The sequence below is a fragment of the Rosa rugosa genome, chromosome 7 (assembly GCF_958449725.1).
Source record: "Rosa rugosa chromosome 7, drRosRugo1.1, whole genome shotgun sequence".
NCBI lineage: Eukaryota > Viridiplantae > Streptophyta > Magnoliopsida > Rosales > Rosaceae > Rosa > Rosa rugosa.
Genome location: NC_084826.1, coordinates 3725428 through 3737462, shown reverse-complemented (window position 1 = coordinate 3737462; position 12035 = coordinate 3725428). Strand labels below are relative to the sequence as shown.

Here is a 12035-nt window from a genome sequence, read left to right as displayed (position 1 = left end):
ATTGGGCTGCATGGACAGTGAGAGGCATGACGTCTCTGCAGCGCATGTAACTCAAGAACTGTCCAGGCAGCTCTTCGAGAAGCGATTGAACAGCAGAAATGCGCCCACCTGTTAGAATCACAATGAATTTTGTCTTAATTGCGAATAAATAGATTCTATCCATATTCAAACATGACGAATGCTGTGGAGAGTAAAAATAGAGATGTTTGGGACTTGCTCTGCACTTCTCTCAGAGGAACAAATTGTACAATGTCTCTGGTAGCCACACGACCTGTTGAACTTGACAATCGCAGTCCATTGTCAGCATCGAGAATCTGCCAAATACAAGATTCAGACATGCATTCAAGCGGAAAAAAAAAAAAAAAATCAAATTCTAGTTGTTGAAAAACCGACATATGTACCATAAGGAGAAAGTGATGACTTGTAAAAAGAAACAAAAGCATACCTCCATTTGTTTGAAATCCGCACTTCCTACTCCAACTATAAGAACTGAGAGGGGAAGATCAGATGCCCTCACGAAAGCATCTGTTGTTTCCTGCAGGTCTGTAAGTATCCCATCCTATAAAATGTAGCATTTATGTTATTAAAATAACAAAGATCACAAAAAACAAAAACTTGCAAATAAAAATCATCCATCTCTTACCGTTATGATCATTAGCACATAGTACTTATTGTTGTTGTGGAATAGAGAATTGCCAGCAATCTCTGCAGCCCTATTAACCACTGGGCCAAACAAAGTGGGTCCTGATAGAGAAGCATTGTGTAGAGCACTGGCATAAGCAGTCATTATGCCTTGAACTCCTTCAACCTAAATAAATGAAACAATCACCAAGATAAGAAAAATATTGGTTAGCATAGAAGTTCGCAAACCAGAGTAGAAAGCCATATGCGAGGAACCAGACTCTTGATTTACCTCAAAGCCAGTTGCAGTTCCATCCAAGTTAAAACAGTGCGATACAGGTCCTCCAGCTGTCCTTCCTCCAAAGCCCCAAGCAGGAAACCGTTTATCAGCATCATAAAACTGAATGACTTCCCCAACTTCCGTTATTGCCTGCAAATAATATACAGATATACTTGATTACATTTGTAGACCATACCACTAAACTACTCACAGAAGAAACCACCTAAGGTTATTTCATTAAACGAAGGCACAAATCTTGTGTTGCATGTTATTAGAAACATTTCATTAATCACTAAAAACATTACAAAACTCGTAGTTATTAAAGCACCACAATTGCTAACCTGCTGGTAAGAATTCAACCGGCCATACGGATCAATGTAGTGCAATGAATCATGTTGATGAGGATTTCCATTTGAAGCTATAAGAAAATTCAGTATCAAGGCATGCAAATACATTGGAAATGATAAACAATTTGAAAATACCACACATTGCTTACCCGTAAAGTCAACAGCAACCATGAAGTTAAGCTCAAATCCACTGGAAATATAATCGAGAAAGCTGAACTGCTGCTTTTCATTAAATTGATCCACAAACAACTGACCCTTTAAATCCTACAACACCATATTATAAAGAAACAGTGAGTAAATTGACATGTATGATACAAGTAGATGGATTGGAGTGCAAGCTTGAATAAACACCTTTTCATGACCATGAGAAGATGGAATGACGAAATTCACCCCACTTCTTTCTTTGTATAATCTCTCCAGGTCTGCCACTGATTTTTGAAGTTTCCTATATAGGACAAAGAGGTAAATCCAAAAGGGTTGGTCGTCTTTCTTGTATAGGCAAAAATACAAAGTTAAGAAAAAAGTGTTAAAAATAAAAAATAAAAAATAAAAAGAAGTAGAACCAATAATTTAATAATTACCCAATAAGAACATGATTGCCATTGCTGTTGAAATCAAAACACTCGATGACTAATGGATTATCCTGCACCCAAAATAAGTTTCATGAATTTTTCTACCTTTTTTGTCAAACTAATGGCCGTATTTAACAGGTAAGCAGAATTGGCAAGCTTACCTTGCTTCCAAACTGCTGCATACTCAGGGATAGTGGTTTCCAGATTGGATTTAAATTGTTATCCACCACTTCAGTCTTGCAAATTGGAACAGAACCTCCACTCTCAACAATTCTAGATACTCTTAAGAAAGGATCCTATAGTAAGGAAGTTGAAAAGAAATGTAAGAATTTCAAAAAAAAAAAAAAAAAAAAGAATGTATCAGGTAAAAAGATCTTAAGACCTGGTTTCATAACACGTACGCTTTTAGAGAAGAGGTCTTTGTTTTCCAATTGGGAACAACGGAATTTTATCTCAACAACACTCTTTGAAGCCATAGTTTCTTCAGCATGGACAGTGAGTGTTCCGAAGTCTCTCAAACCTTCACGCCCACTTCTGCTATGCAGATTCAAGGTTAAACTTCGACTTTGTTTGGTCACTATCTGCAATTAGAAGAGAACAAGTTCACAAACACAATATATATCTTAGCATTTAGCAAATGATTGTAAAACATTTTTGCAATATAAGATATAGAAATTGATAATAACAATAACAATATTGATCTTTACACCATCTTCACAAATACTGCACCAGCTCAGTGAAATAATCTATATCGATGAGCTCTCTTTATTTTAAGGTAATTTACCTCTGAAAGAACACAACTGCCTTCCCCAAGAAATTCTTGATCCTCCAACTTCAGTGTCTGCAATGCAACACAATGAGATGATTAAGAAGTGAATTCTGCCTTCAATAGAGTTTGCAACTTTGCATAAGGTTTTCATTCCCACCATGATGCTAAATTTAAAGGTCAGTTACAGCAAAAGACAAAGAACCTGAAGGCTTTGTTTATCTGTTGCTTTCATCTTGTCTGAAGTCCTAAGTTCCATACTATTCCTAGGGTTTGCAAAATTGTCCACAATCCTAATGCTATGCCCAGCCATATACATACACACTATGCTTCCTAAGGTTGTTTAATTACTATGTATATTTCTCGCCATTTCATTTTATTTGAGAAATTTGCAATTTACTACACCTTCATGGTAAAAATTGTAGACCTTAAAAAATAGCAGAGTAGTTCATAACAATTCAGAATTGTGTTTATCGAAAGCCTTGATAGAAGACATGGTAATACCTTTACATTTACGTTGTGATACTTTGTATCGACATCATAGACGTGGAATCTGGGTTGAACACAAAACAAGAAAAAAGGAAGGTCAGGCAAGCAGCCTAATGAAACCAATGCAACTGATATGCATCTAAGAAAATAAATATGAGAAACTTACATCAATGGCTGCACAACCTCAAACTGATATGAAACTGTAATTTTGTCAATCCACGCTGGTTTCAAACTATTCAATATTACTTCAGTTCTACCTAGTTCCTCTAGCTTACCATCTCCTCTCTTTACATAAACCACAACCATGGGATCACTCTAAAACAAAATAACAGATGTTAAAAGAACTATTCCTCACCATGACAGAGTACCCATGTTAAATGTCATATAAGTACATAACATAGAACCATATCAAACAGAACAAGTTTTTTTGTTTTTTTCTTGATTGATTAGAACTATGATAGCCCTTCCATGTGTAAGGGTAGTAGTAATAACAATTATTGACAAGCAATAGCAAGATAAACAGGTCATGCTCATGTAGTCATGTTGTGTTCTTACAGTTTGCAGTATTTTAATTACTATCAGAGTGAAAATATCAGAGTGAAAAATGCTGATTAAACTTTAAACTTTAGCTTATATCAGAGTGAAAAATGCTGATTAAACTTTAGCTTATATTTCAATTGCTGCTATATTTCAAGGTGACATGGATATATAAACATACCTTTGACGTAATGTCACGATCAAGCAAGTTAGTTGCTGACAGCGATAACTGCAACACAGATAAGAAATCCAACATTACATTTCAAAGAAGGAAACGGAAGGTTCAACTAGAAAAATATATGAAAATGAAGACAACTACAAATAAGAGAACCATTGATGCACTTTAAAAAGCTCATAGTGATTAATAAAGCAGAGACACTATATTTAAGTCATCCATCAAATGTATACCAAAGTTTAAACTATTCATAATCTTCACACACTTAATTTATGAATTATAGAAGACCAGATGGTAAACTATATCGACTAGTATACTTCATAGTCCATTACAGCTTCATTACATTGTCCAGCTTAATGGTTCATTGCTGTTTCAAGCTAGGTGGAGTAGCACATTATTGTGACTATTGTCATACCTCCAAGTGAGAAACAATACTTTAAGATCAATTGATGGTTTTGTCCTGTGCTCTCAAGTCAAAATGGCATAAGATAATCAGAATCTTGCTAATGTCCAGTTTCTGAGAGTATGTTGTAGGCATTTTTCAGACAGGTGATTGAGATGCAGTATTCAATCGACATGCAGCTTAACACGTAAAACACCAATGCATATAAATTAAACAGGATGTCACATTACTTAATAATTGTCAATTGGGTTGTTTACAAGGCAAATACAGCCATTATCTTATGGTAAACAGTTGGAAATTTTTTTAAGTTGAACAAAGCCATACGAGATTACGAGTTTTGAGAATAACAATACTATAATCAAGAATCGTGCCGTCTTTGTTTTCCAGAAAGATGAAAACTTTAATCTATAAGTTCTTTTTAAGTTGGCTCAAAAAAGTGTCTAGAGATTATAATATAAAAAGAATACGAAAAATTTCACCAGGTAAAATTATAGGCTGCTAATAAAATATGAGATTACTAGATAGTACAAGAACAGTTCAACCAATTCTGTGTTCCGGGCACCAAAGTTGTTCATCTGTTTTTATATTCTTTTTTTTGGCAAACATCTGTTTTTATATTCTACCAACCTTCTTCGAAAGTTTCAACCTTTACACAATGTACGTAGATCAACCCAGAACCAACCACCGAGCAAAAATTGAGGAATTGAATCAGGATTAAAAAAGAAGCATCATCATGTTCTGGGGTTTTATTTCAATGCCTAAATCAACAAGCAACAGTAAAATTGGGGCTAGTCCGAAATTAAACAACACTCCATGTCCATGGCAAATGTAGGTTACCTCGAGCGGAGTGTATAGTGGATAAACCCCTCGGGAGCGGTTAAAGAGCTCAACGGTGTCGTTTGAGTCAGCGTCGCTGTTGATGGGTCTCTGTTGTTGATGATGGGCCCCACCCACGGCCTGCTTGCCACCTTTCACGTCAGAAAAACACCCTCCCATCTCTCTGGCTGCTGCTTCTTCTTCTTTTTCTGACTCTCTCCCGGATTCAAAAACCCTAAAAATCCCTAACGTCTCGTCTCTTTCTCACAAGATTCTAGTTTGGTTTCGCGCCTTTTAAATTTCTAGCAACGGGTAGAAGCAGAGATTATATATAGGAGTGCTATCGCGCGCGGTTGACGATTCTTCGCCGAAGTTTGACTCCCTATTTATTTTGTACAGAGGCCGGAAAATCGGCCCCGTTCGATGTATTAGCAAGCAAAACGTACAGTACCCTCTACGGAAACATAAAAGAAACCGGTCTCTTCAACAAACGCGGTTTTAATCTTCTTGTAGAATTTTTTTAGGTTTACCAAACGCTGACTTTGCTTCGAAATTGTTCCCAATTTAATTATTGTTTACCAAAAATTAATTGCTTAATTATCATTAACTGTCACAAGAGAAGGCAGGCGTGCAACGTGGCGGTATGTTCAACCAATCAATGTCTATGCAAGGGAGTGTTTTTAGATATTTTATTTTAATTAAACATAGGTAGTTTCATAATATAATTAAAAAAAACAAAGAAACATGATTGGCTTGACGTACTAGCCACGTGGCACTTCTGCTTTACTTAAGAATCTCTCACATGTAATTATAGATTTTAATGTAACTAGTAAAGGTGATTGAGTTGGTAAGAGCCTCCAGGTAGCCCCGATCTATTTTTAGTGATCGGAGAGGAGTGAGTGTTCTAAACAGGGCTGGCCTTGTGAGTTTGGAGGCTCGAGGCTAAAAAAAATTTTGAGGCCCCAAAACAAATGCTGAAAACATTACAAAAAGAAACAATATCTCAATTTCAAGCTTCTCTCCTCTCTTTCTCTTTTCTTTTCTGAGCCCCGGACTTGAACTTTCTAGTAGGAGCCATGATAACAACTTCAAACCCAACCAACAATCCAACAAATTCAACAATTGAATCCCTAAAGAATATCATATAGAAAGCCTCAGGCATATAGCTATTTTTCAACAAAGAATGAATGAAACAGAGACAAAAGTTGAAACATGCATAAGTCTAAAATCCCTAAAAACAAAGATGAAACAAATTTATTGTTCATTGTTCTACATCATATTAAATAGCTCACAAGTCCCAAATTTTCAACAAATCACAATTTCATAATTACATGCTCCAAACCAAAATAGAGAATGAATGGTATACAAGAGCATCAAAAACACAAATAGAGAAGGAAAAAACCAAAATTTATTCAAAACAAAAAAGAAAGAGCTTCAAAGATCTTAAATTTTTGCCTTTTTGGAAGATAAAATCAACTCTTCAATCTCTAAATTTAACTTTTTCTTCTGATCCTCTCATAGTCTCCTACTCTCCTTCTCCTTCTGGGTTTTCGACTTTTCGTCTTCAGCCACCATTTGGAAATAGAATTACCTTTTGGGATGTTCAATCACAATTGGATTTTTGTCTTGGATTCTTGAATTGAGCAAGAGAGAGAGATGATCGTCTCTGAGACGCAATATGTTCGACTTTGATACTTTGATTGCACTTTGCGTGTAAGTGTGTTTGTGTTGCGTCTCTTAAATTGTTTTGTTATCTTTTTTTTTTAATTTTATTTTATTGCATGCCTACATAATTTTTTTTTAGGCCCCTAAAATCTGAGGCCCTATGCCCAAAATCAGCCCTGTTCTGACATGAACTCCCGGTACGGATTAGTATCTGAATCTTAATTCTTAAGACTCTGAGGACACATCTCAATAAAACAAAATGTATTACTAATACTATAATTCTTCAGTTAAAAGAAAAATTGCTTAATTAGACTTGGAAATCTTATTTTTATTTAGGACTAAATACTGTTTAATCCTTGAACTTTTGCCTGAAAAACACTTCAGTCCCTGTTCTTCTAATTTCACACGTTTAGTCCTTGTACTTTCAAATTTTGAACCAATAGGTCCATTCCGTTATACTCCGTCCAAAAACTCCGTTAAATTGTTGACGTGGCAGTTCTTCAGCAGGAAAATGTCCATTATACCCTCGCTTCCTTTTTATTTATTTATTATTTTCTCTCTCTTTTTTTTTTTTTTTTTTTTTTTTTTTTTCGGGTTTATCTCTTCTTCATCACTTCCTCACTTCTTCTTCCTCACCCGACCCACCCCCACCGCCTCCATCCCCACCTTCAACCACTCTGTTTTTTCAATATGTGAAGCTCAGACCTGTAATGAGAAATTACGAACCTAACCTCCGTTGCTTTGAGGTCGTCACGGACCAATCGGCGGTCCAAATTGGGGCCGTTTTGTTCGGAAACCCTAGCGGCGGCTCTGGATTTAGCGGAGTCTTTAGTCACGGCGGAGTGGAGGTCCGATTTGAAGAGCGAGCCGCCCATAAGGAGGCCCATGTTGAGGGCGCAGAGGGCGTCGGTGAAATCATCGGCGACTAGTGGATCTTGGCGACGTGGAGGCAGGCCATTGCGTAGACGTCGCGCCAGACGGGGAGGATGAAGTGTCAGGGGCCGGAGTGAAGCTGGTCCCAGGCCGGAGTGGAGTGATGATGGGTTGCTTAGTGGTGAATTGCAGGAATAGATGAGTATAGAATTGGAGGGGAAATGAGTAGAGGAAGAGAGTGAGGGCTTGAAGAAGAGGGTGTTGCCGTCGGAATGATCAAGGCGGAGGAGGCCGAAGTTTAGGGGGAAGAAGAAGGGGACATGCTCGAACTCGGGGAGGAACCAGAGTCCGGGTTCGGGTCGGCGAACTGGGTCTGGTCTTCCTTGGCGCTGACGTCGTTTGTACTCTCTCCTTTTCTATGCTTTGTGCCGCCGAATGGATATGGGCTTTCTCCTCCGTCTCCTCTCCGGTATGGGCCGTCTCCACCATCTCCTCCGTCTCCTCTCGGGTGTTTTAAAGTTTCGGTCTTTTTTTGTTCTCGATTGTGTTTGGGATTTCAGTTCAATTGTACGAGGGAGAGAGAAGAATTTGACAATGGGTTTTTGTTTATTTGAAGGAGGAGGGGAAGGTTGCAAGGAGATCGACGGAGGGCTTGTGCTGAGGTTTCTGCAGGGGATAGAGAAGAGAAGATAAACCGGGAAAAAAAAAAAGACAAAAGAATAAATTTAAAATAAAAAAAAGGAAGTGAGGGTATAATGGATATTTTCGCGCGGAAGAACTGCCACGTCAGCAATTTAACGGAGTTTTTGGGCGTAGAGTAACGGAATGGACCTATTAGTTCAAATTTTGAGAGTACAAGGACTAAACGTGTGAAATTAGAAGGCCAGGGACTGAAGTGTTTTTAGGGCAAAAGTTGAAGGACTAAACAGTATGTAGTCCTTGTATTTATGTGTTTAGAGCGAAGTAACGAAACTAGTAATGCTGTAGGTAGTGGGTAATCTGCCTATAGAGAGTAAAATTTGGTGAAACGTTAATAGGTAAAATTTTTGTAATGTGGCCATTCATTACTTTTGCCTATTTTAGTAACGGGGCAAAGAGTTTAGATATAGTTTTTTTTACGTTTTTTGGCTAATAGATATGGATCGGTATATATTTCGACGAGGAAGTGATGAAAAATAAAGGCAATAAGGACGTCTGAATAAGAAGGAAAAGTTGTTTCGGTTGTAATCTCTTTTATCGATGAAGATATATTTTATTTCATTACAGGTAGTGTTTTTGTACTCAAAATAAGAGAGGAAAGTGTTGCGGTTGTTATATTATGTGATGATAAATTGGAAATTGTGGTGACCGGAACCATTCCCTCTTGAAAATCTCTTTTCAACTCTTACCATTCAAGTTATTTAAGTCTTAAACTTCAAAGGATTTTTATGACACTTATCCTTTGAAGATGTGTTTATCATGAACTTGAGTTCGTCCATTTTGGACTTTCCTCCAAAAAAACTCTTATTTGATTTCCAAAAGAATAAGACATTAACATGCAATAAGTTGGAAGAGAGTTCCAAAAAAAAAAAGATGACTTGAGAATCAATCGAAGTGTCTGGCGAAACACTTTCTAGCTTTCTTTAGCCAATTAAACTATTGTTGCAATTGCTCTCTGTGGATAACTTGTGCTAATAAAAGTCCTGTGTTGATGTGTTCGATTGTCATTGGCAAAACTCAGGCGGAGAACACCTCTTCAAGTCTTCAGCAGGGCTATTCAGGAATCTCCTCATTTGAGAAGTTCTCCTTTCGCAAAAGGAGTAACCTTCAAGGCTGTTTGTACTCGAATCAATCGGAAAAAGCTGACGGTATAGGAGTCTTCTTCCTTTCCCCAGGTAGTCTTTGTGGAAACTGGAAAGTACTACCAATGGCCATAGCTAGGCATAAAGATTACTGTGTGTGTGTATATATATATATATATATATATATATATATATATATATTGCCTTGAATATCCTTGCTCATCTCAAACTAGGATATATATATATATATTATAGATGTAAAATATTGCTACTAGGTATTCTGAATTCTAGTTCTCGATGTTATTCGGTCATAAACTGAATATATACGACCAGTCATTAGTTCTCCACAACTGATTCAATTCCGTTTGGTTGTATATATTCTTGTAGACTAATTCTATATATGGTGGTTTGTAACTTGTATATATAGTTAGCCACCTGTACGTTCAAGAAGCTACAAGCTATCGATCCAATACTTGTCATGTGAACACTTTGCAAGTAAATTATCTGGAAAATGCGTCTGCATAATCGTACCAACTTACAGTAGTGCATAATATAAGTAACTTACATGCATGATTTCCAATTTTCCATATACTTTGACCATTGACTAGTCCCAGGCAATGGATTGAAATTGATGAATTGTACGCAAAGAAAGATCAAATTGGCGGGAAAATGCCAAGTCAGTTCCACGTACCTGAATGAAGTTCCTATGAATGCATGCATGGCAACCAAGTGGAGGTTGGTCAAGTCAATCTTAGTCCATCTCTAACGGAGAGGTCAAAAATTTTTAGGTAAGTTCAAATTTGACAGCTGACAAGGAATTGTCAATTTTGACAATTTTTCACTCCAACCCATAGGTTAAAATAAATAAATAAATATTTTATTACTATTATTATAATATATTTTATTAAAACACAATTACACTATTGCTTTCTTTCTCTCCATCTTCTTCTCTTCTGTTTCTCTTCGCCTTCTTCTAGCTTTTCTGGGCGATTAGAAAAGCAACCATATTAACAAATTTGAACAGATCCAAGCAACCACAAGTAGCCCAGATTCCAACATGGCAAACACAATCGCGACCTCAACACTATGATCGACCATGGCGACACTACTATGATCTGATTACTGGGGATTTGATCTGATCGGAGCTGCTTGGATCCAATTCTTCAGTTTTTCTTTCTAACTCCAAACTCTAACTCTCTTCCTCTCTTTTTCCCCAAATCTGAATGAAAATTTAATTTTTCGTTTGATATCAATGATTTTTGAAGGTTTGGGTATGAAGATTTGGGTATTGTAGAAAGAAATTGTCACGCCCCGAATTTTGAATAACAAATTCAAATCCGAAACATGAATTAAACAACTTAAACAAATAAACGTTCTGAATTTTTTTTTTTCAGAAACAACCTCGCCACTCACGCTCAAATTCAAAACTCGAAGACCTCGAGTTAATTATTACAACTCACTCGTACAAAGTAAATTGTAAAGCTCTAATGAGCATAACAAACCTCACAACTGAAAATCAGAGTATTACAAATCAGCTACTCTACACGGTTCGATCACCTTCCTGAATTCTCCAGTCCTGTCGGATTATCCGCTACACCGTTTGAATAGTGTACCGGGATTGCAACAACACAAAACCCGGTAAGCTTTTGACAGCCAGTATGAGTAAAAGAAAGAATGGTTGATTTATTATAACACAGTACTTTTAACTCAAGTAACAACCAACAATTTCAACATCCACAAAGAAAACCACAATCTCGATAATCGATCACCAAAATCATTAACTCCAAATCATTTGAAATCACACACAAAGAAATCAAATGAATCACTCATCTCTACTCTTAACAAGATGTCTTTATCCCCACAATACGGAATAATATTTCTCAACTTTCTACAAGTCTCATCCATCACTGCACTTCCCAATTAAACTAATAAGAACATTAATCATGCATAGAAAATTAATTCAGGAAATAACCAACACGCATAAAATCAGAAGTCATAGTAATCCCTGCATATAATTTAGTTCAGGAGATTACATTAAAATCAAACAATAAAATGAAAACGAGAAATAAATGGGAAATCGAACCATAGAAATGATCAAGGAAATAAATAGAGATAATAAACAATATAACCGAAAAAGAAGAAAAGAGAAAAAGAATAGAAATTTAAACAAAAGAATTAACAAGGAAATTAATTAAAAACATCATCAACTCACACAAATAAATCCATCCAAAACTCAACACCTTTTACCAAAAGGACTCTTACGAGTCACATCGTGACAAAATCATAGGAAATGTTAACCTAACAAATCATTATGAAAATCCGGTCCAACCTGGACACGTTGGCAGACAGACTAGAGCTCTAACTGATCGAAATCACTAACCGGGCCAAAGGCGTAATTACGATATATTGCCTGAGGATGCAACCTGCAAACCCCGGATCTTTAGGCCAACCTGACCCTTAGATCAAAACATTTAAGCGAGTCGCACTGGACCCAAAATGTTAAAACAAATCAAACGGAGAAATCACAACCTGTGACTCTCAAATCCTCAGACCACCGGTCGTCAGATTAAAACATTTAAAATGGTCATACCGGACCTGAAAATGTTTCCCAACCCAAAAGGAGAAATCACAACCTGCAACTCCCCAAATCCTCAAACACTTTTCAAAACAATAGAAATACCATTTCCCACGACATATTGTTTCCCGAAAA

At 36.7% G+C, this 12035-nt stretch overlaps 1 protein-coding gene and 1 long non-coding RNA gene across 2 annotated transcripts in view; one reads left to right on the top strand and one right to left on the bottom strand.

Moving 5' to 3' along the window:
• The window catches only part of LOC133719708 (uncharacterized), a 51114-nt gene that overhangs the window by 13110 nt on the left and 25969 nt on the right, over positions 1 to 12035 (top strand). The window lies entirely within an intron of this gene.
• On the bottom strand, positions 7 to 5442 carry LOC133719706 (protein BONZAI 3-like). The gene is made up of 15 exons (XM_062145875.1): positions 5028 to 5442; positions 3794 to 3841; positions 3242 to 3390; positions 3091 to 3139; positions 2605 to 2661; positions 2222 to 2401; positions 1982 to 2116; positions 1830 to 1891; positions 1600 to 1693; positions 1398 to 1512; positions 1243 to 1319; positions 914 to 1051; positions 644 to 808; positions 446 to 559; positions 7 to 314 (listed from the first exon to the last, which is right to left on the bottom strand). The coding sequence occupies exons 1-15, from the start codon at positions 5184 to 5186 to the stop codon at positions 156 to 158; spliced, it is 1701 nt and encodes a 566-aa protein (XP_062001859.1). The 5' UTR covers positions 5187 to 5442; the 3' UTR covers positions 7 to 155.